This window comes from Microcaecilia unicolor, chromosome 14, assembly GCF_901765095.1.
Source record: "Microcaecilia unicolor chromosome 14, aMicUni1.1, whole genome shotgun sequence".
In the NCBI taxonomy this organism is placed as follows: Eukaryota; Metazoa; Chordata; class Amphibia; order Gymnophiona; family Siphonopidae; genus Microcaecilia; species Microcaecilia unicolor.
This window is the reverse complement of record NC_044044.1, coordinates 5,933,437-5,958,353: the sequence shown is the minus strand read 5'-3', so window position 1 is coordinate 5,958,353 and position 24,917 is coordinate 5,933,437. Positions and strand designations below refer to the sequence as shown.

The 24,917-nt window shown below is 42.0% G+C and overlaps 1 protein-coding gene across 1 annotated transcript; it reads right to left on the bottom strand.

Annotated features, from left to right (window-relative positions):
- Nucleotides 1-1,191: 1,191 nt before the first annotated feature.
- On the bottom strand, nt 1,192-24,667 carry LOC115458218 (vomeronasal type-2 receptor 26-like). Its single transcript, XM_030188079.1, has 5 exons — nt 24,486-24,667; nt 18,853-19,147; nt 15,384-16,178; nt 10,038-10,161; nt 1,192-2,087 (listed from the first exon to the last, which is right to left on the bottom strand). The coding sequence occupies exons 1-5, from the start codon at nt 24,665-24,667 to the stop codon at nt 1,192-1,194; spliced, it is 2,292 nt and encodes a 763-aa protein (XP_030043939.1).
- Between the last annotated feature and the right edge of the window lie 250 nt (nt 24,668-24,917).

Genomic DNA, 24,917 nt, shown 5'->3' with positions numbered 1-24,917 from the left:
AAATCCCCATGCTTCACCTGCAGCAGCCACCATTCAGCAGCAGTTGAGCCCCTGGGTTCAGATGGCCAGCAGGACTTGGAAAGTGGGATGAGAGCAGGACTCAGGAGATGACAGAGACAAACAAGTATTCAGCAGAGTCAGGGCAGGCAACAATCCAGCGAAGTCAGGTCCAGATACAGAGTCAAGGCAGGCAGCAATCCAGTGAAGTCAGGTCCAAGCACAGTGTCAAAACCAGGTAAAACAGGAATAATCACAGAAGGAATGCACCAGATGCCAGGAAGAAGTAGCTGAGGCAAAGAGAGGAGGGAAACTCCTAGTTTTAAAGTGAAGGCATCTGACATCAGAGTAGGCGCGCCCAAAGTGTAGGCACGCCCAAGGTGTAGGCAAGTCCAAAGTGTAAGCTCCCCCTAAGTGTGTGAGTGTCCAAAGTGTAGGTGCACCCAAAGTGCAGACATGTCCAAAACGGAACTGAAGAGAAATGTATGTTAGCCTCTGCCTCCACGTCAAATGTTCCAGGTAAGTGACAGATCTTGCCAGTCACATTTGACCTGGATTGGAAACAGAACACTGGGCTTGGTGGACATTCAGTGTCTCCCAGTATTTCAACACTTAAGTACTTATATGTACTTATATGTCTAGACTTCTGTCTAATGCCTTGAGATTTGAAATGTGAAGGAGCCCGATTATGGAATATGCTTTAACTACAATGAATAATTACTTACAGTATCAAAAACATGAGAATTTTTTTTAAATTGAAGATGGTGATAGTAATGGTGATTTAGTGGTGCCAAAATGATTTTACAGTTTTTAAGCAGTTTTTAATTTTAGTGTAGGACTTCTCTTTCTTTTAGTATTTTTGATTTTTATGTGTGGAATGATGTGAACTGTGCAATATCTATGATAGTGCGGTATATCAGCTGTGAAATGAAATAAATAAATATTGGGCCAGTTAGACTGTTTTGGAGTCTGGTACTATCTGTATATGGGTTGAAAATTCATGAATAAGGAAGTAAAAAGTTTAACAGCAGCCTGTAAATATTTACCTTTGGAAATTTGCCTCAATGTTTTCAAGCTATAATGAAGGCATTCTGATTTCAAACTTAAATATTCAGCAGTTTTCAAATTTCCTTATGGGACAGGAAAGCAAGATCATGCTAAAGAAATCCTATTTCATTTGATATTTTTAGTATGTTATTTTCCAATTAGATGCCCCCTCGTGTTCAGGTCAGGTCTGAGCAGAATAATGTAGCACTTGGGGGTGAATATACAGCCCAGCAGTCCAGCACTGGAAGCCAGGATGGCAAATATCTCCACGGCCACCATGTATTTCCCTTTGGTGCTCAGGTAGGATGGGATGAATGGCACCCAGACACTGCAGAACACCAGCATGCTGAAAGTTATAAACCGAGCCTCATTAAAACTATCTGGAACCTTCCTTACTAGGAAAGCAACAATAAAACTTAGAAGTGCCAAAAAACCAATGTACCCAATCACACTATAAAATGCAATAATGGACCCCTCATTGCACTGTAGAATCATCTTCCCAGTTACAGACTGTGTGTCATATTCAGGGAATGGAGGAGCGATGAGCAACCACATAGAGGATATCACAATTTCACCAAAAGTACAGAGAAGGACTAGATATCTGGACACTCTTGTCCCAACCCACTTTCTTAACCTACTGCCAGGCTTGTTGGCACTGAAGGCAATGACAACTGTAACAGTTTTTGCCAATACAGAAGAAACAGCAATGGTAAATATTATCCCAAAAGCAGATTGCCTGAGAAGACAGGTCAATGTCCCAGGCTGACCGATGAATACCAATGAGCAAAGGAAAGATAACATGAGGGAGATGAGGAGCATGTAACTGAGATTTCTGTTATTGGCTTTCACCACAGGTGTGTCGCGATATTTAATAAAGATTCCCAGCACTAGGGCAGTGATAATGAATGAGAGAATAGAAATTGAAGACAAAACTGCACCCAAGGGATCATCATAGGACAGGAATTCAATGACTCGTGGTAGACACCTATCCTTCTTCTCATTGGGCCACTGATCTTCAGGGCACTTCATACAGTTCTCTGCATCTGTGGAACATAAAACTTCTTAAGCATTAATTTGTAAACATTTCATTCCCAACAAATCAGTGTTTTTAAGAAGAAGGAAAAAATGGTTGACATAGACAGGTGCAGGGGCGTAGCCATGGGCGGGCCGGGACGTGCCCAGCCCAACCACTTTTGCTCGAGGCCCGCCCTAACTAGCCCAACCTGTTCCTCACCAAATCCAAAGGTCACTACTCCATCCTCATCCTCCTCGACCTATCCGCCGCTTTTGACACTGTCAATCACAACCTACTTCTTGACACACTGTCCTCCTTTGGGTTCCAGGGCTGTCCTCTCCTGGTTCTCCTCTTATCTCTCCCATCGTACCTTCAGAGTACACTCTCATGGTTCGTCCTCCTCCCCTATCCCACTCTCTGTTGGAGTTCCTCAGGGATCTGTCCTTGGGCCCCTTCTTTTTTCAATCTACACCTCTTTCTTAGGCTCCCTGATCTCATCTCATGGTTTCCACTATCATCTTTATGTTGACGACACCCAGCTGTATCTCTGCACACCAGACATCACTGCGGAAACCCAGGCCAAAGTATCGGCCTGCTTATCCGACATTGCTGCCTGGATGTCCAACCGCCACCTGAAACTGAACATGGCCAAGACTGAACTTATTGTTTTCCCACCCAAACCCAATTCTCCTCTCCCTTCACTCTCTATCTCAGTTGATAACACCCTCCTCATCCCCGTCTCATCTGCCCGCAACCTCGGTGTCATCTTCGACTCCTCCCTCTCCTTCTCTGCGCATATCCAGCAGATAGCCAAAACCTGTCGCTTCTTCCTCTACAACATTAGCAAAATTCACCCCTTCCTCTCTGAGCACACCACCCGAACTCTCATCCACTCTCTCATTACCTCTCGCCTTGACTACTGCAACCTACTCCTCACCAACCTCCCACTTAGCCACCTATCCCCCCTTCAGTCCATCCAGAACTCTGCCACACGTCTTATCTTCCGCCTTGACCGATATACTCATATCACCCCTCTCCTCAAGTCACTTCACTGGCTTCCGATCAGATACTGCTTACAGTTCAAGCTTCTCCTACTAATCTACAAATGCACTCGATCTGAAGCCCCTCCTTACCTCTCTATCCTCATCTCCTACCTGTAACCTCCGCTCTCAAGACAAATCCCTCCTTTCAGTACCCTTCTCCACCACCGCCAACTCTAGGCTCCGCCCTTTCTGCCTCGCCTCACCCCATGCTTGGAACAAACTCCCTGAGCCCATACGCCAGGCCCCCTCCCTACCCATCTTCAAATCATTGCTCAAAGCCCACCTCTTCAATATCGCTTTCGGCACCTAATCACAACACCTCTACTCAGGAAATCTAGACTACCCCAACTTGATATTTCGTCCTTTAGATTGTAAGCTCTTCTGAGCAGGGACCGTCCTTAGTTGTTAATTTGTACAGCGCTGCGTAACCTTAGTAGCGCTCTAGAAATGTTAAGTAGTAGTAGTAGTAGTAGTAACCCAACATCCCTCGCTGCCTTTTCTCCCGTGGCTCCAGGTCCGGCCATACGCATTCTTTTTTTGGCCCATCGCTGGCAGTGCTGTGATTCACACAGGCAGCTCCGCTCCCCTCTTCTGCGTCCATCTGGCCCTACATAAACAGGAAGTGCATCAGAGAAGGCCGGATGGATGCGGCATAGTGGAGCGGAGCTGCCTGTGTGAATTGCAGTGCTGGTGGAGATGGGCAAAAAAGAATGCTGCAGGTACCGAGGCAGCAGCGGGGAGGAACAGAATTTGAGGCAGGTAATGCTCCAGGACAGCCAAACCTGGAGCTGCGGGAGAAAAGGCAGCGAGGGTGTTGGATTGGGGCAGGATGAATTGGAGGAAGGCAGAAGTGCTGGACTTGGGGGAGGAAGGGGATTGGAGAGAAGGGAGAGAGCTGCTGGATGTGGGAGGAAGAGGAGGCGGGGACTGAATAGAAGGAAAAGCGTTGCTAGAAGTTGGAGGAAAAGGAGGAGGGGATATGGATGGAAGCTTCTGGCCAAGGAAGGGAGAGGAGGAAGGGGCTGGAGAGAAGGGAGAGAGCTGCTGGACAAGGGAGAAAGAGGAAGAAGGGACTGGAGGAAAGGGAGAGAGCTGCTGGACATGGGAGGAAGAGGAGGAGGGGACTGGATGGAAGGGAGAGATCTGGTGGACTTCAGAGGAAGAGGGAGCTAGAGGGAAGGAAGACAGCTGCTGGACTGAGAGAAATAGGAGGAGGAGGAGACTTGATGGAAGGGAGAGAACTGCTGGAGGAAGAGGAGGAGGGGATCTGGATGGAAGGGAGAGAGCCGCTTGACTTCAGAGGAAGAGGGGGCTGGAGGGAAGGAAGACAGCTGCTGGACTGGGAGAAAGAGGAGGAGACTACTACTACTGCTACTACTATTTAGCATTTCTATAGCTCTACAAGGCGTACGCAGCGCTGCACAAACATAGAAGAAAGATAGTCCCTGCTCAAAGAGCTTACAATCTAGGAGAAGATTGGAAGGAAGGGAGAGAGCTGCTGGAGGAAGACAAGGAGGAGATCTGGATGGAAGGGAGAGAGCTGCTGGATATGGGAGCAAGAGGGGGCTGGAGGGAAGGCAGGGAAGCTCCGGGATATGCGTCAGGCCTTAAAGACCTACCAACCAGGAATTCTACTAAATTATCACGTACGTTCCTGAATCTCCATTACCCCAACTGCAAAGGACTAAACTATAAATCAACATATACAACCAGTTTTATCTTCTTGGGCAGACTGGATGGACCGTGCAGGTCTTTTTCTGCCGTCATCTACTATGTTAGTACATAAGTAATGCCATACTGGGAAAAGACCAAGGGTCCATCGAGCCCAGCATCCTGTCCACGACAGCGGCCAATCCAGGCCAAGGGCACCTGGCAAGATTCCCAAACGTACAAACATTCTATACATGTTATTCCTGGAATTTTGGAGTTTTCCAAGTACGTTTAGTAGCGGTTTATGGACTTGTCCTTTAGGAAACCGTCCAACCCCTTTTTAAACTCTGCTAAGCTAACCGCCTTCACCACTTTCTCCGGCAACGAATTCCAGAGTTAAATTACACATTGGGTGAAGAAACATTTTCTCCGATTTGTTTTAAATTTACTACACTGTAGTTTCATCGCATGCCCCCTAGTCCTAGTGTTTTTGGAAAGTGTGAACAGACGCTTCACATCCACCTGTTCCACTCCACTCATTATTTTATATACCTCTATCATGTCTCCCCTCAGCCGTCTCTTCTCCAAGCTGTATAGCCCTAGCCTCCTTAGTCTTTCTTCATAGGGAAGTCGTCCCATCCCCGCTATCATTTTAGTTGCCCTTCGCTGCACCTTTTCCAATTCTACTATATCTTTCTTGAGATGCGGAGACCAGAATTGAACACAATACTCAAGGTGCGGTCGCACCATGGAGCGATACAACGGCATTATAACATCCTCACACCTGTTTTCCATACCTTTCCTGATAATACCCAACATTCTATTCGCTTTCTTAGCCGCAGCAGCACACTGAGCAGAAGGTTTCAGTGTGTTATCGACGACGACACCCAGATCCCTTTCTTGGTCCGTAACTCCTAACGTGGAACCTTGCATGACGTAGCTATAATTCGGGTTCTTTTTTCCCACATGCATCACCTTGCACTTGCTCACATTAAACATCATCTGCCATTTAGCCGCCCAGTCTCCCAATCTCGTAAGGTCCTCTTGTAATTTTTCACAATCCTGTCGCGATTTAACGACTTTGAATAACTTTGTGTCATCAGCAAATTTAATTACCTCGCTATTTACTCCCATCTCTAAATCATTTATAAATATATTAAAAAGCAGCGGTCCTAGCACGGACCCCTGAGGAACCCCACTAACTACCCTTCTCCATTGTGAATACTGCCCATTTAACCCCACTCTCTGTTTCCTATCCTTCAACCAGTTTTTAATCCACAATAGGACATTTCCTCCTATCCCATGACCCTCCAATTTCCTCTGTAGCCTTTCATGAGGTACCTTGTCAAACGCCTTTTGAAAATCCAGATACACAATATCAACCGACTCCCCTTTGTCCACATGTTTGTTCACTCCTTCAAAGAATTGAAGTAAATTGGTCAGGCAAGATTTCCCCACACAAAAGCCATGCTGACTTGGTCTCAGTAATCCATGTCCTCGGATGTGCTCTGTAATTTTGTTTTTGATAATAGCCTCTACCATTTTCCCCGGCACCGACGTCAGACTCACCGGTCTATAATTTCCCGGATCTCCCCTGGAGCCTTTTTTAAAAATGGGCGTTACATTGGCCACCCTCCAATCTTCCGGTACCACACTCGATTTTAAGGATAAGCTGCATATCACTAGCAGTAGCTCCGCAAGCTCGTTTTTCAGTTCTATCAGTACTCTAGGATGAATACCATCCGGTCCAGGAGATTTGCTACTCTTCAGTTTGCCGAACTGCCCCATTACGTCCTCCAGGTTTACTGTGAAGTCAGTAAGTTTCTCCGACTCGTCCGCTTGAAATACCATTTCCGACACCGGTATCCCACCCAAATCTTCCTCGGTGAAGACCGAAGCAAAGAATTCATTCAGTCTCTCCGCTACGTCTTTGTCTTCCTTGATCGCCCCTTTTACCCCTCGGTCATCCAGCGGCCCAACTGATTCTTTTGCCGGCTTCCTGCTTTTAATATACCGAAAAAAATTTTTACTATGTTTTTTTGCCTCTAATGCTATCTTTTTTTCATACTCCCTCTTGGCCTTCTTAATCTGCGCCTTGCATTTGCTTTGACACTCCTTATGCTGTTTCTTGTTATTTTCAGACGGTTCCTTCTTCCATTTTCTGAAGGCATTTCTTTTAGCTCTAATAGCTTCCTTCACCTCACTTTTCAACCAGGCCGGGTGTCTTTTGGACTTCCGTCTTTCTTTTCTAATTCGCGGAATATGTATGGCCTGGGCCTCCAGGATGGTATTTTTGAACAGCGTCCACGCCTGTTGTACAGTTTTTACTCTCTCAGTTGCCCCCCTAAGTTTTTTTTTTTACCGTTCTTCTCATTTTATCATAGTCTCCTTTTTTAAAGTTAAACGCTAACGTATTTGACTTTCTGTGTACAGTTACTTCAAGGTTGATGTCAAAACTGATCATATTATGGTCACTGTTATCAAGTGGCCCCAGTACCATAACGTCCCTCACCAGATCATGCGCTCCACTAAGCACCAAGTCTAGAATTTTTCCTTCTCTCGTCGGCTCCTGCACCAGTTGCTCCATAAAGCTGTCCTTGATTTCATCAAGGAATTGTATCTCTGTAGCGTGTCCCGATGTTACATTTACCCAGTCTATATTTGGATAATTGAAGTCACCCATTATTATCACATTGCCCATTTTGTTCGCGTCTCTGATTTCTTTTATCATTTCTGTGTCTACCTGCTCATCCTGGCGAGGTGGACGGTAGTACACTCCTATCACCATGTTACTATATGTTACTATAGTTTCTCTTATATAAGCACGCAAATATGGAATGAATTACCAAAATCAATTTAAAAAACCATACAATATAAATAATTTCTGAAAACTACTTAAAACTAACTTATTCAAGAAGGCTAACCACAAACATCCAGCCTAAATACCAATAACAAAGTTTACACCAGAACTACACATAACATAACTCTTTAATCGTGATTGTTCAAGTCTAATCTACTACGATTGAAGTTTTATCCGATTATCTTTTATTTTTTATTACGAAAATGAACTTTATTTATTTGAATACCTAATTCCACTCTGTCACCTCCATATTTTAACTATGTATTTCTCTTTTCCAGAATTGGTGATCACCATTACGGAACAATTGTAAGCCACATTGAGCCTGCAAATAGGTGGGAAAATGTGGGATACAAATGCTACAAATAAATAATAAATAAGGAATCAAGCAACCAAACCAGATGCTGGAAAGGGGAGGGAGAGGGAGAGAAGCTGGATGGGGTAGGGTCAGAGAGGGTAGAAATATATTGGTACTGGGGACGAAGAGAGGGGAGAAGCTGGACAGAGAAATATAGGGACACAGAGAAAGGGAGATACTAAACATGGAGGAAGATAGAGGTACAGAGATGGAAGAAGATGGATAGTGGACATGGAGAGAGAGAGAGTAGAACTATGAAATGGACATGAGACCTTGGTGAGTGAGTTAAGAGAAGGATGTAGAAACCAGAGCCTGGGACCAACATGACTTGAAAAATAAAATGAGCAGACAACAAAAGGTAGAAAAAAAGAATTTTATTTTTCTATTTTGTGACTAGAATATGTCAGATTTGAAATGTACATCCTGCTAGATATGGCTGGGTCCCAAGGCAGAAATTTGGGAGGGGACACAAAAGCTTACTAACAGGCTGTACCATCTTCAGCTTCCAGTTGGCCTGGGGTTCTCTCTGGCTAGGGGGCCAAATGCAGTTGGCCTAGTTGTACCTCGCCTAACTCTGTCTCTTGCATGTGATTTTGCACAGTATAGGGGACAATGCATCTCTTTGTATTTCTCTGTGCTGTGCTAAATGCAAGGTCTTGCCTCTTCGGATTTTGATTTAATTTGTTTACGGTTTGTGGTAACTTATTCTGTATTTGTGTTCTGTGTGTGTGACCAAAGTATTCTGTGAGCATCAATTTTCCATGTAGTATTCTATAGAACTTTGGCTTCTTCAATTTTCTTAATATATATATTGATATTTTAGGGCCCCACTGTAATATTTAGGGCATATTTAAGGGAAGCTTATGTGTGTTGGTGGACCATGGCTCGGGGGAGGATGAAGAGTGCACCCTCTTATATTTCCCTAGCTCTCAATGTGGCCTGCAGCAACTGAGGCCAGCACTGCTACTCCCATTGAAGTTATTGGGAGTGGGGTAGATGTGCAGTAGGAGTAGGGGCGTGGGCAGGGCATATCAGGTGGCAGGTGTTTCTCTAGTGTCCATCTACCCAACCTGTTGGCCCACCCAAAAATTGCCTTCTGGCTATGCCACTGGACAGGTGATCCATAAATTCCACAATATTGTGCACATATTTAGTTTATGCCCCAGACCCGTCCATACCACTAGTTTTAGAATTAAAAAAAAAAAAAACAGGAGAAAGGACCACTACGTCCATAAGCCAGTAGTCCATAGAGAAGTAGAGGGTGACACAATTGACAATCAGCCCTTAGAAATGAAGTCAAATGATCTTTATTGAAAGCCTTAAATAAAGACTCTTTGACTTACTTTTCAATGGCTGATTGTCATTTGTGCCACCCTCTACTTCTCTTTGGACTACTGCCACCCACACCACTCCCATGGCCATACTCGTGTATTACTTGCAGGTGTAATTTTTCAGAGCACTATTTTATAGAATAGCACCTAGCAAGATGTGTATGTAAATATAATTTGTTGCTAATTAACACCGGTAATTAATTGTTAGCATCCAGATATTGCCACCAAATAGCTCATTACTCAATCAAACCCAATTTTGAGTGCAATTTATTGAATTGATACATTTGTGAGCACAGGCCTAGCCTGAAAAAAATCGGTCTCTGTATAAATGAGGACATTACACATATAATGTAGCATATGTAAATAGTCTGCATCCTTTTCTCCACCTATCCTGTTAATTTTAAGCCTTTTAGTCTTGCCTTTGTGTAACTGAGTACAGGGGCAGCCCAAGTCAATCTGCTTGAGGTGCGGGATAAGACTGTACCCGTGAATCCAACTTCTCTTCCAATTCAGTTTCCTGACCATGGTCTGGCATCACCCCCTTCCAAAGGTCCTTATCAGTAACGATTCCCATATGCTGCCCTGCCCCCGTCACTGGCTTCTTCTCTATACTAAGGAAGCAAGAAGTCACGGCAGAGAGGCAGACTTCAGTGCAGAGAGGATGAAGAATGCAGGAAGTATTCAGCATTTTGCTATAGGTATTTCATATGACTAAAACACTGTGGTGTGTTTTTTCTACCTGTAGTATTAGAATACTCCCCTTCAGAGCAGGGGACACAGTCAAAGCAGCAGACCGGCTTTTCACGATTAATAACAATCCTGTATCCAGGTGTACAGCTCTCAGAGCACACAGAGCGGAGCACCTGAGGAGAGGAAGAAAGAGATAAATAGATAGAGTCATATTTCCCAATCAGCTGTTTCCTCTCTCTACAAGAGAGCATGTCTGCTATATCTGCTTCCAATCATAAAGAAACTTCAGACTGCCCAAAATACAGAGCCAGGCTTATATATGGAAAAACGCATTTTGAAAGCGCCAAACCCCTCCGAGAAAAACTGCACTGGCTCCCAATCAAAGAACATATTGCTTTCAAAATCTGCACAATAGTTCATAAAATTATTTACGGCGAAGCCCCAGGATACATGACAGACCTCATAGACCTGCCAACCAGAAGCACTACAAGATAAGCACGATCATACCTAAATCTCCATTACCCAAGCAGCAAAGGACTCAAATACAAATCAACTTACGTATCCAGCTTTTCCTATTTAAGCGCACAACTATGGAACGCACTGCCAAAAGCAGTAAAAACTTTGCTCAACCACCTAAATTTCCGAAAAGCACTAAAAACAAACCTGTTCAGAAAGGCATACCCCACCGACCCAACATAAAAGCCTGAGTACCTGTCACATATCGAAACCTAAGACCGTAATTGGACATTTCCTAACTTTTCCTCTTCCTCTCTAAGTTGCCCCAACGTATTTTCCATACATGAACCCTATACGACCACAATATCACCTTGTATTTGTTCATACCGGAACTGGCAAATGCCGTAATGGTACTATGTAAGCCACAATGTGCCTGCAAATAGGTGGGAAAATGTGGGATACAAATGTAACGAATAAAATAAATACGTCAATGTACTAATAACAATATGCGTGGGATAAACATAAAGGAATCCTGTGCAGAAGAAAGGGATCCTCAGGATCTTAGCCTAGAATGGGTGGCAGAGCTGGTGGTTGGGAGGCGGGGCTAGTGTGGGCAGATATATACGGTCTGTGCTGGGGCTGGTGGTTGGGAGGCGGGACTAGTGCTGGGCAGACTTATACGGTCTGTGCCGGGGCTGGTGGTTGGGCGGCGGGGATAGTGCTGGGCAGACTTATACGGTCTGTGCCAGAGCTGGTGGTTGGGAGGCGGGGTTGGTGGTTGGGAGGCGGTGATAGGGCTGGCCAGACTTATACGGTCTGTGCACTGAAGAGGACAGTACAAATAAAAATAGTAGCACATATGAATTTATCTTCTTGGGCAGACTGGATGGACCGTGCAGGTCTTTTTCTGCCGTCATCTACTATGTTACTATGTTACTATGTTACCCCCAGTAAATAGAGCATTTCCGAATTATCACACAACAGCTACATACGAACTAATTTAAAGACAGATTTTATATTGGGAATGTTTTCATCAAAGGGCAGGAATATTTATTTTATTTTATAATTATAAAAACATATGATTGCAAACTTGTTCAAGTCCCTTTCTTCCTCTGTTCTGTTTCTAAATTATGAACCCTTCTATAAACAGAATAGATAATGTCAGGCCTGGTTAGAGGGAGTTTTCCATCTGATGGCAGTTTGGTTCACAAAGAGTTGCTTGTCCTTGGGAGCCGAGGGCTTGAAGTTTCCCACATGGTTCCAGATTGTTGTCCAATTAGGCAACTGAAAAACCTGTATGATGTCATATTGTACTATAGCATGTCCTTTGTCATCAAATAAGATCTCACGTCCATCTGGTGCTATAAAGTGAACCTCCTTAAGGTACTGGATGAGCTAGAAAGATAATGCATAGTTAGAATATATATTTTTTTATTTGTTGCTTAGCTATAAATCCTTGATATTTTGTTCTAAAACATTTGAGATTTAGACGTACTAATTGCACCCCTGTGCATGCTTACTACCTTATTTCTTAGGTAGTTGTATAATCCACAGAAGCAATCACTCTGAATTTACTCTCACCCCTCCCACCCACCACACAGAAACACACACACACACAAACACACACACACACACACACACAGGGAGAGAATATTTGGGCAAAAGTCATAGTTTCTACAATTGGTAGCAAAGGCCAACATCAGCTCCCCTCTTTTGCCGACTCTCTTCAACATCATGCTGGTTCCTCTGGCCACTGCCCTATCCAAGCTTGGTCTTAACCCATTTATTTATGCTGATGACATCACTATCTCTATTCCTTTTAAAACAGACCTTAGCGAGATCCATGAGGAAATAAGACTTGGATTACACACCATGCTCGATTGGGCCAACTTTTTTCAGTTCAAGCTCAATACTGAGAAAACCCATTGCCTCATTCTCTCCTCCCCCTATAACAAATACACACCTCAAGCATTAATTACTCTTGAGCTTGGCCTCCCAATCTCTGAATCCCTGAAAATCCTAGGAGTGATAGTCGATCGAAGCTTAATGCTAGAGCAACATACGACTTCTACCGTCAGAAGCATGTTCTTCACTCTTTGGAAACTTAAACGTATAAAACCATATTTTCCTAGAGATGTCTTTCACACTTTAGTACAATCACTGGTCATTAGCCGTCTTGATTATTGCAATGGCATCTACTCAGGGTGCAGAGATGTGCTCCTGAAAAACCTACAGACAGCTCAGAATACGGCTGCCAGGCTAATTTATTGTGCATCTAGATTTGAAAGTACAAGACCTCTACAAGAGAAACTGCACTGGCTTCCTGTCAAGGACCGTATCACTTTTAAAATTTGCGCTCTGGTGCATAAAATCATCTACGGTGAAGCCCCAGCATACATGGACACTCTAATCAACTTGCCACCAAGGAACTCTCACAGATCCGCACGATCGTACATAAACCTCCATTACCCCGTAATTAATGGACTTAAATACAAAAGCACCTACGCATCAACTTTCTCCTACACTAGCGCTCATCTGTGGAATGATCTGCCTAAACTGGTGAAACTTACTCCTGATCACCCTACCTTCAAACAGCGCCTCAAGACATTTCTATTTGGCAAAGCTTACGCACCACTCCCACCTGGCATCTCAGAAATAGTGGATTTTCCCCAAGTCCATTTAATGACGGTCTATGGACTTTTCCTTTAGGAAGCCATCCAAACCTTTTTTAAACTCCGCTAAGCCAACTGCCTTTACCACATTCTCTGGCAATGAATTCCAGAGATTAATTACACGTTGAGTGAAGAAACATTTTCTCCAAATCGTTCTAAATTTACTACATTGTAGCTTCATTGCATGCCCCCTAGTCCTAGTATTTTCGGAAAGCGTGAACAGACGCTTCACATCTACCCGTTCAACTCCACTCATTATTTTATCAACCTCCATCATATCTCCCCTCAGCTGCCTTTTCTCCAAGCTGAAGAGCCCTCGCTGCTTTAGCCTTTCCTCATAGGGAAGTCGTCCCATCCCCTTTTGTAAGAAGACAACATTAATACAAATTTTTAAAAAACACAACAACAACTAGAAACAAAGTAAGGTAGTATTGACTCCTACATAGCCTATTGAGAAAGCAGAACTGTCATACATTAACTTTTCAGTCTATCCCAGCACAAACACACAGTCCATAGAGTTTATTTTTATTTAACCAAAACTTCCTACTGAAAGGGTGGGGTTTTTTTCCATTCTCTTGTATCAATATTCTGAAGGATCATTTGATGAGTTCCCCTCACCCCTCCCCTCTGTTTTGCCTTCCAAGGGATTCTCCACTTGATCTCTCAGCTGTCCTCTTCGTTCCCATAATACATCTATGAAAAGGTAGCCCTTTTCTTCCTCACAGGCTGAATGCTCTGCTATGCATCACATTTTCCTATCACTGGGCATTGTCATCAATAGTGAACACTCTTTTGCAATAATGAGAGCTATTTCAAAATAGTGAACACTAATTTAAAATAGTGTATACTACTAATAAGAAATAATGCACATTATTGATGATTAAAAACATAAAAAAGACAACAGGAATGTTAATATTTCAGATCTGATTCATGAACTATTATACTGTATAATATTTACTCATCTGAAGATAAACAGAGATAATATTTGTCCCCTAAAAAACAAGAGGGGAACGTTAACACAATTAAAAACCGAGCATTTATATTCAAGCATTCCTCTCTTCTCTCCCTACTACATAAGGAGCATGCCATGAAGCTACAACTTAGTAAATTTAAAACGAATCGGAGAAAAAGTTTGTTTACTCAACGTGTAATTAAACTCTGGAATTCGTTGCCAGAGAATGTGGTAAAGGCGGTTAGCTTAGTGGAGTTTAAAAAAGGTTTGGACAACTTCCTAAAGGAAAAGTCCTTAGACCATTATTAAATGGACTGGGGAAAATCCACTATTTCTGGGATAAGCAGTATAAAATGTTTTGTACATTTTTGGGATCTTGCCAGGTATTTGTGACCTGGATTGGCCACTGTTGGAAACAGGATGCTGGGCTCGATGGACCTTTGGTCTTTCCCAGTATGGCAATACTTATGTACTTATGGTGACTAGTATTCCTCACCTTCTTTTTTTCCCATCCCTCCCTCACTCCTGTTGTCCAGCTTCTGCGGTCCCCACCAAGTCAAAAGAGTTTCTACTTCACTGCACCCTTATCTTGTACCCCTGAACTTATTTCACATCCCTGAACTGAGGAAGCTCACCTCCTAGACCCACCCTTAGACCTACCCCAAGGCCTACCATATTGTCCTAGAAGTCTAGTGGACAGTCGTGGCAAGGGTGATCTGACTGACTCCTGCGCTTACCGTCATCCTCTGTCAAAATGGCTATCGTGACTTCCAGCAGCCGACTCACAAAATTGCTGCTGAAGATGTTGGCAGTCATTTTGAGATTGGCATAGGAAGGAATGCCCTGTCTGTGCTGACTCCAATCCCAAAATGGCTGCTATGACCACCAGTGGGAGAAATGCCAGAAACCATGGGGGGTGGCTCGAATGCAACCTGAGCAGTGCCGTAGCGAGGGCTAATGACACCCAGGGCGGGTCACCTCTGCGCACCCCCCCGGGTGCAGCACGGCGCGCACCCCACCTCTGGAGCGAACCCCCCCCCCCCGGAGCGCATTTTTACCTGTGGTAGGACCGATCCGCCCCAGTGCACGTCGCTCGGAGCTGCGTCGACCCCGCTTTTTCCCTGCTCTCTCTGTCCTGGAACAGGAAGTAACCTGTTCTGGGGCAGAGGGAGCAGGGAACCAGCGGGGCCAGCACCCCCCGAGCACGTGCACCCAGGGTGGCCCGCCCCTCCCGCCCCCCTTCCTATGCCACTGACCTGGAGGTTAGATAAAAAAACATTACACTTGCCATAAAATATGAATCTGCATATTTTACCTGCCATGGCTTAAATTCCATTTTAAGACTATTTCCAAATTGGGACTTTGCTGTATATAAGTTGTGTAAAGCATGAGCGAGGGCATAGATCATGTTATAAAGACTGTGAGAGAACTGGAACTGATCTAAATCAAATGATGAACCATCAGTGTTAGACAGTGGCTCTGATTCTATGCAGTCATTATTGTCACTGGATATATTACATCCAAATAAAGCTGTTCCCATAAAGAAGGAAGATAAAGAGGTGTTGAGATGTTGGAGGAAATGTTTAAAACCTGGAATATCTCCTTTTGGGACTATAAGCCTTAGGGAGCCATTTAAAGAAGTACATATTGCAGGTTCAGTATAAATAGTAATGGTCTTAAGAGAAGAGGTCTCCGCAGAGAAGATAAACAGTTTGCTATTAATAATGTTATAGGAAATAGCACAGAACATTTCTATTGTGAGTATATCGGTAGTGTGGATAATAAAAACATTGGCCTTTGATTTGTAGATCTTGTTAAAAATCTGATATTTTCTTTTGCTGATTTCTTCAGAAGAGGAAATGAAAGGATTTGGAAATGATTCCAAGAAATCGACACATCCTCCGCTCCTGATAATCATCCTCTTCAGCTCCTCACAGTACATTTTATCATTCTCATCACTTGAGGTGAGAATCCCAACCCAACTCCATCCAAAAAGTCTCAGAAGAGGAGTCAAACCATAGTAATGAGAATAATCATTTGGAAAACTGTGATAAAAGTATGGGAACTCAACGTGTTCATTCAGTGATGTTTCTGTCAATCCATAACTTATCTAGGAAGGAAAAGGTCACTTATTTGTGTGGTGAATCAATTAGGTTATCTAATGAAATATCACATAGAATAAATAACACTCTCATTCTTCAGCTATGCCCCTGAATTAAACTTTGCACAAGTTATAGAATACTGAATTTATGTGTGTAAGAACTGCTAGTTGTATGATTATCATTATTGTTATTATTACTACATTTGTACCCCGCGCTTTCCCACATAATACAGGCTCAATGCGGCTTACAAATGATCAGTAACATCTTGTGCATAGCAATTTTTGAATTGGAAAAACATCTATTGTTTGCTCTCAAAAGTCACTCATTTTCAGATATTTTTGCATTCAGTTCATATTTCTTTAGGTACTATTTTCAGAAAGAAAATGTCCTAGAAGAAAAATGCATGAAAGAATTTGTTGGGATGGCTGTGTGGCATTATTTCTAGTACACTGGTCACACAGAAATCCAAGCAGAGCAGAGGGGCAGCCTAGTAGTCAGTATAGTGGACTTCACATACAAGGACCCAGGTACAAATCCTACCTCAATGTCATATTTTGGGGGTTGGGTTCAGTGACCAATGGGGGATTAAGGGACCTGGAGAAGCAGACTAATAGTGCAGTGGTCTAAAAACCTGGGGAACTACGTTAATTTCCCATTGCAGCTCATTGTGACTCCATCCTTGCATCCTAATTCTCCATTACCACAGGTACAAAATAAGTACCTGTATATAACATGTAGACTGCTTTGACTATATCCAGAGAAAGGCAATATTGAAATACCATCCCCATTTCTCCCTATATGTCTTATTCCCTCCAGTGCTGAGCTGAACAGTTAAGACGTCTTTTTGCAACTTAGTTGTGATTGAACCAGGTCAAAATAAAAATATTCCAATTTTTGTCCTAGACATTGTGATCTTGTTCTATTATACAGGGAAAATGTCAAAATGCTGGGAAAACCCAAATCCAACCTAAAACGTTCCCAACACAATCCCAACACACCTCCTTGTGATTTAGACAAACTGCAGAGAAATCATTCTCAAATCTGAGTCTTGAAAATCACAACTTGGACATTTTCTGTGAAAAACGTCCATCGGTGGCATTGTGCAGCTTTAGAGACATTTTCCTCTTTTGAAAATGAGTGGCTAATTAAATTAATTTCCTTCAATAAGTGTGTATAAATTCAGTGCTGTAGAAAAACAATGCTTTCTTCCAATATAATGTTATTTGGCTGATATTGAACTGGGGTGGTTAGAAATGAAGTCAAATTTGGACTTTCCTATCAGTTTTGAAATTTTTATTTTATTATGTTTGTACCTTGCACTTTCCCACTCATGGCAGGCTCAATGTGGCTTACATGGGGCAATGAGGGTTAATTGACTTGCCCAGAGTCACAGGGAGCTGCCTGTGCCTGAGGTGGGAATTGAACTCAGTTCCTCAGGACCAAAGTCCACCACCCTAACCACTAGGCCACTCATACCTGGTTAATGACTGGGGTATGACAGATAACTAGATAAACTAAGGTGATGTTCCTACTCTGCTATGTACTGCCCAGCACTGTCTAGATACTACCAAATTGGTCAGAGGAAGCTTTTAGAAGAACCATCTGATCACTGCCTGTGAATACCCTCTTACTGGCACTGATCTGGTTATCAGCACCTGCAAATCTGATAAGTGCCTTTGAGTATCAGTCCATATACTAGGGAATTCTATATCTGGTGCCTAACGTTATGCGCTATTTCTGTGCAATTTGTGGCATGGAAAAGCTGTAGAACAGAAGTAAATTGCCAAATATGACAGATCTTTTTAGAACTACACTTACATGTCCAGATATATAATAGCAATTAAGGTTTTCCGTGCAGATATGAAAAGGGAGGTGTAACGATAAGAGGGACATGAGCAGGTCAGGGGTGTTCTATTAAAATGTACACAATTTCATTGAATTAGGGGGAACCACGTCCAATTTTCAAACTGGGAATTACACCTGGTTTCAGTTGATGTACATCATCATGCCCATTTTTGGGTGTGGATTCTGATGACATGCATTATGCTATAAATGGAGCCCATATTTGGCACCTTTTATAGAATAAGGTTTAGCACTGTTTTTCAGTACTGATGTTTTGGTGCCATATACAGAATTTAGCCCATAATGTAGACAGTGGGCAAGGCAAGTCTAAGATATATCACAAGAGCTTGACACAGTTATTAACCCTGTCTTTGGCTGTCTTTATTCCCTTTGGAATCTACAAGTGATACAACAACTGATGATAAGCAAAGATATCAATATGTATATTTCTCATTGTTATTCAGATATGTTTGAAGTAAAATTAAAAAGAAAAAAAATCACTATAGCTATAATACAACTATATATTGGAAATGTCTGCTCTACTCCCTGCAAACAAATTTAGGCTATTCATGCCAGTTTCCTCTGAAGAATTGTGACTTATTCAAGGTATACTTTTCTGTAAGGAATTTCCTGTAAAATCCTGTTCAGATATTCATGAGAATTTGAGAAACAGAAGGTGAATTATTACTGGGATATAACAACAGTTGTTATATCCCAGTAAGATATCAAATCAAGAAACCGCCATCAATACTCCAGGCCATCAAAAGATAGACAGAAGACAAGAGAAACTTGGAGAAGAAAGGTTTTGACATTATAAACTGAGATTGGTTGTTTCTATACCTGTGGGTATCTATAGATCCCGATTAGTCTGGCAATTGCATGTGATGCCAATGAAGGGAGTCTTCCAATGAAACCTACAACGTGGCTCTTCAGATGACATGTATAACCGGGAACTGGGATTTCTTGTCCTGACAATAATCTCATAACACCACACAGTGAAAACCAAGCATCAGAGCAGGAATCAATGATATGGAAGCCCAAGGTGATATTGGGTAAGATTTCTGCATTTTGGTTGATCTCATCAATTGCAAAATAAAAGGTGTGGAGATGCTGAAAGAAACTGAAGGCGCTGTTTCTGTGAGCAAGCAAACACATCTTTAGAAGCATAAACTATATATAAAACTATACAACTGTGATGCAATACCTTATGCTATGAGTTTATCTTGTTGAGAAGACTGAATGGACCATCTAGGTTTTTATCTGCTATCATCTATTATGTTACTCATATAATTTTATACTATTTCACTGTAATCCTGATTTGCAGGAACCCCTCATTCTCTAGTACCAAATATATCCAGCAATTCTGCCACTGAATCTTAGCTAAACCTTGCAATATCATATGTTTGTGTGCTACTGAGATCCACTAAAGATCTTTTGAAACATATTCATCCTGAACTGCTTAACCCATACATATTTTGTTATTATAACTCATGTGCAAGCATACACTCAATCCTAACATGCACTAAAGCTTGTTTTTTCCATGAAAGACAATAAGCCCAGTCTTTGTTTTACCACTGACTGCTCCATTGTCTTCAGTATGACTTCAGGCATCGTTGTTTATGGTCATGGGGTTTAGAAGTAGGGCAGGACCTCGTGAAATCTAAAAGTCAAAGGCCCTGATATTCAATTCTCAGGAGATAGCTGGGATGTCTTCTTCGGTCCACTCTGAACACATATATTCATACCTGACTGTTTCCAGTGACCAACATTGCATATGTTTTTTTTCTGGTTTCTAGATAACAGGCAATGTCGATATTTAGACATGGCCTTTTATCTTTAAACCAGCCAAAGATATACCAGGGATTGGCGTGACCAAATTTGGCTGCCAAATCTGGTTTAAAAATCAGCGCATATAGAGAGCGCTTAGAGGGGCATAATCGAACGAAAACGTCTATCTCCATGGGCGTTTATCTCCGAGAACGTGTCCGTGAAGGGGCGGACTGAACCGTATTTTCGAAAAAAATAGATGTCCATGTTTTATTCGACAATTTGTGAGCTGGGCGTTTTTGCTTTTCAGCGGTAATGGAAAATGAAAGCGCCCGGCTCAAAAATGAATAAATCCAAGGCATTTGTTCATGGGAGTGGCCAGGATTCGTAGTGCACTGGTCCCTCTCACATGCCAGGACACCAACCGGGCACCCTAGGGGGCACTTTTATAAAAACAAAAAAAAAAGGTAAAAGAGCTCCCAGGTGCATAGCACCCTTCCCTTGTGTGTTGAGGCCCCCAAATCCCCCTCAAAACCCACTGCCCACAAGTCTACACCATTACTATAGCCCTAAGGAGTGAGGGGGGCACCTACATGTGGGTACAGTGGGTTTGGGGGGGGGTTGGACGACTAAGCATTAAGCAGCACAATTGTAACAGGTAGGGGGGGGATGGGCCTGGGTCCACCTGCCTGAAGTCCACTGCACCCCCTAACAACTGCTCCAGGGACCTGCATACTGCTGCCAGGGCGGTGGGTATGACATTTGAGGGTGAAAATAAAAAGTTGTGAAACATCATTTTTTTGTGGTGGGAGGGGGTTAGTGACCACTGGGGGAGTCAGGGGAGGTCATCCCCGATTCCCTCTGGTGGTAATCTGGTCATTTAGGGCAGTTTTTGGGGCCTTATTCGTGAAAAAACAAGGTCCAGGAAAAGTGCCCTAAATTCTAGCTACAAACGCATACTTTTTTTCCATTATCGGCGAAAGGCGCCCATCTCTGTTCGGGTGATAACCATGCCCCAGTCCCGCCTTCACCAAGCCTCTGACACGCCCCGTCAACTTTGTACGCTTCCGCGATGGAGTGCAGTTGAAAACGTCCAAGTTCGGCTTTCAATTATACCGTGTTATTCGTTTTTGTGAGATAAACGTCCATCTTCCGATTTAGGTCGAAACTTGGGCGTTTTTCTCGTTCGATTATAAGCAGGATAGCCAGTTATCCGCCAGATAGACAGTTAAGCACTGAATGCAGGTGGATAGCCAGTTAAATGCTAGTCAACTGGTCAGCATTTGTTCTGACAGGCTTAATAGCACTAAATATTGGGCATAAAGTCAGCACTATTGTTCCAATATGTTTGAAAGAGGATCAAGCTATGCAAAGCAGAGAGCTCTGATTGGAAAATATATAGAGGACAATAGTTTACAAATACTTGAGAGATCAGGTATGAAACATGAGATAGAGATATTTAGAGATCAAATTTATAAAATCATTTTTCTGTCATTTGGTATCATATTTGCATAAATGACATGTTGTAATGTTCTGACAGGAGTAGAGGAATGTGACTTGACATGATGGCTTGTCTCTTTGTGGTAGATGAATGCACAAGTGGAGTTTTGGAAGAGTGTGGTCAGAGTTTGCAAGTACACATGTGTATTTTAAAATATACTATGTGGGTTCTTAAATACTCTAGGGACAGACATTTACTCCAGTGTTCAAGCAGCTGTAAGTATTAATATCTCCAACACAGGTGAAATTTCTGCCCCATGTGAGCTTGATAAACCGGTAACTGCTTCTGAGATAGATTTCTCTTCAAGCAACTTTATTCAGATACATTTTATATTTTCAGTCTAAACAACTGATACAAAATGAAGTTGATTGACAAGAATATAACAAGAATGGAGTGTTGCCATGATTTGGGTATCTGTCAGGTACATGTGGCCTGGCTTGGCCAATGTTTGGAAAACAGGATACTGGGCTAGATGGACCATTCGTCTAACCCAGTATGGCTATTCTTATGTTTTAAACTAAGTAAAAGTTATTAGGAAAATAAAAAATTATGGTGAACTCAATTAAGACAAAGCAGTTATGATTACGTCAAGCTTGAAAAGCTATAGATTGAGTGTCTGAGGTCTTTTCTCCTTCCTAGAAAGAGAAAGAAAAGGAAGAGAAAGAAAAAAAATGTGATACAAAGAAAGTGATACATATACGGGTCTTGAACACTACCCTTGCAAGTGGATGTAGTAAGAGAGAAATATAGTGCAAATGGAAAGCCAGAATCATTAGTAGTTATGTCATCTCCTGGTTATACCATATGAGGTCTTCAATACCTTGGAGCAAGGATAGCCGATGTCAGTGGTTTCCTATAACAATCTGTACAATGGCTATTTACTTTTCATCCAGTTTTTATATATTTTCTTTTTTTTTTTTTTTTGCTTTAATTATTTTGGCCATTGATATACTGATGGTATTAATTACTAATCAGTGACTCACAAATAGAGAAGTTGAATGGTACAGCCAGGCTCATGGAAGATTTATGAATGAGGCAGCTCTCTCCTTGCAGGATTAACACCCAGCAGATGCTGTTTTGTGTTTGAATTATCTGGACTTTCATAAATGGGTTAAGATCTGGTTAGTTTTGACTGCAATTTTGAAACATCTTTTTGAGAAGTAGGTAGGGTTTATTTGTCTTTGTATGAATTATAAAAGTGGAGGAGTGGGCTATAAGCTAAAATATACTTCTACCCCAACTGATTTGAAGAGACTGTTAGGATACCACGGTCACTACCACCAGTTGCATTTTCGAGATTGCTACCAAAGGTCAAGGCTACAAAGTTGGCAACTTCATAGGAAGGAGTCAGACCCCACTCTGTTGAATTGTGTACAATAAGAAGTTACAGAAAATGTTAGATTATATGCTTATTTATAAAATATTAAAATGCTATTCTTTAAGGCAGCATTTAATGACTGGAACAGTTAACATAGGTGTGTTGAATATCAGTCATCTGATGAGTCAAGACTCTGTTGGAATCTACTTTGTTTTTTATTTTATTTTAAGAAATTTCAAATACAATCAAGTATAACACTTGTTCAGAAAAGAAAACTGGCATAACATAATTTCACCCACAGAGTCAAATTTTTTACTCAAGTCCACTATGTGAAAAAGCTAGATGTTACCTAATGGAGATAAACCCTCAAATACAAATTTACTTAAGAATTCTGCACACATGATTACCCTATTGGTTCTTATATTATATGTCAAGAGCAGCAATGTTAATCCCCCCATTAATTCTAGCTGTTAAGAAAGTTGTTAACTGGGCTGGTTCAAAAAAAAACATATTTTGTTGACTGATATTTAACTACAAATTTACATGGGAATCTTAAAAAGAAAGTAGCCCCTAATCGTAAGACTCCCGGTTTTAGAAGAAGAAACTGTTGACGTCTCCTCTGTGTATTTTGGAAACATCAGGAAATATTTGGATTCTCTGTCCCAAGAATAGTTTTTCTTTATTTTTAAAGAATAAAGTCAATAACCAGTTTTTGTCCGGTGCTAAAGCTACCGTTGCAATTAAGGTTGATGATGTTACCATATCACTGTTCAATAATTCTAAAATAGCTGAAACATTAAATTCTTGGTTTTCTCAATCTTGTTGTTGTTTAATTGGAAGGTAATAAATCTGTGAAAATGGAGGAAAGGCCTCTTCAGCCACTCCAAGTATTTCCTTCACATATCTCCTTAACATATCTCTCAGAGGAACGGCAAATTGTTTTGGAAAATTTAAGAAATGGAGAGTATTACTCCTTACTGAGTTTTCTAGGAATTCCGTCTTCCTCTGTAGAGATGTTAAATGTTTAATCATGTTTTCTTGATAAGATTGTAGTTTTTGAATTTCTTTTCCGTATTCAATATTTTGTTGCTGTAAAAAGTCTAGTTTCAAATCCACTTCTTTTGTTTTCTGCTCTAATCCTGACAGATCTTGGGTTAATTTTTGAATTTGAGGACACATTGCTTGCCCTAAGTTCACAATGAGAGTCCATAGGTTATCCAGGTTGACTTCTTTAGGTTTATTTATTGAAATAGGAAATTGTGTAAATGGTACCTCAATCTCTCCCGTAGTTTTAGCCTGTACAATATCTCCAGGCTAATTTCCTTTTGATGCTGTTAAAATGGTCAAAGGTCCCTCCTGTGCTCTTTGAACTCCAACTGTCTGAGTAATCTCTGCTGGTAATATCGCCTCCCTCCTTCTTCTCCCATTCCCATTAAGGAAACCGAGGTAAGGGACGCTGAGATTGGAGAACTGCTACATAAGGGTTGTGGAGAAGGAGCTCTTGCATCGGGGCTGAGTGACAGCTCTAACGCTGGGGACGCTCCGGAGGCTCCATTCACTCCGGCTTCCCTCCGGCGATATTGGAACCATTCCTCTTTGAAAATATGACTGAATTCCTACTGTGGTTGGAGATTGCCGCTGAGGAGCAGTGGAGGTAGAATGACCACTTCTCTTCAGCATCTCGAAAATTAGAGGAAATCAGAGACCTAACAGGTAATCATGCGTCTGCAGCAGTGGCCATCTTGCTCGGAATCTACTTTGTTAAGTGTGCATTATCTAGGTAGGTTTGTGAGTGTTGTGATATATAAATGTGAAAGATTATACTTTGCTTCAGATGATTCTATCATTGATTTAGAAGTCTATTCCAAAAAAAAGTATAGTACTTACAGTTTGCAGGATCCAGTTTTATTAAGGTTTGTAAAGCTTAAGGATTTGTTCCACGTAGGGAAACTGATTGTAATTATTCCACCCAAGATCAAGTCACCTTCCTTAAAGTAGTTCTTGTGTATTTCATCACCTGCATCCCAGACGTTTTTCTGGCATCGACTAACAAATGCATAAACTGTCATCAAGACCTCGATCAATCCAAGAAATAAAAAATATAAAATCATTTTCTCAATAAAGTGTCTTCTGGACCAGCTTTGGTTTTACCTCTATTACAGTTTTGCCATAGCATTGCCTTGATACAGGCACAGTCATCTTGTAGTGAGAGTAGAAGGAATACAGAGCTTCACCTTAAAATAATGTGCTCTTCTGCTGGCTCCCTTTACTCCAGGGATTTGTTGCTTGATCCGAACGGACATCTATTTCTGGAAAGTG

Excerpts from the sequence above, each read along its gene's own strand:
- LOC115458218 (XM_030188079.1), bottom strand. The coding sequence starts at position 24,667 with ATGACAGTTTATGCATTTGTTAGTCGATGCCAGAAAAACGTCTGGGAT. Across the intron at positions 10,162-15,383 it reads TGGAATTTAAGCCATGGCAG|GTGCTCCGCTCTGTGTGCTC; the intron begins GTAAAATATGCA and ends TCCTCTCCTCAG. Across the intron at positions 2,088-10,037 it reads GGAGTATTCTAATACTACAG|ATGCAGAGAACTGTATGAAG; the intron begins GTAGAAAAAACA and ends TATGTTCCACAG.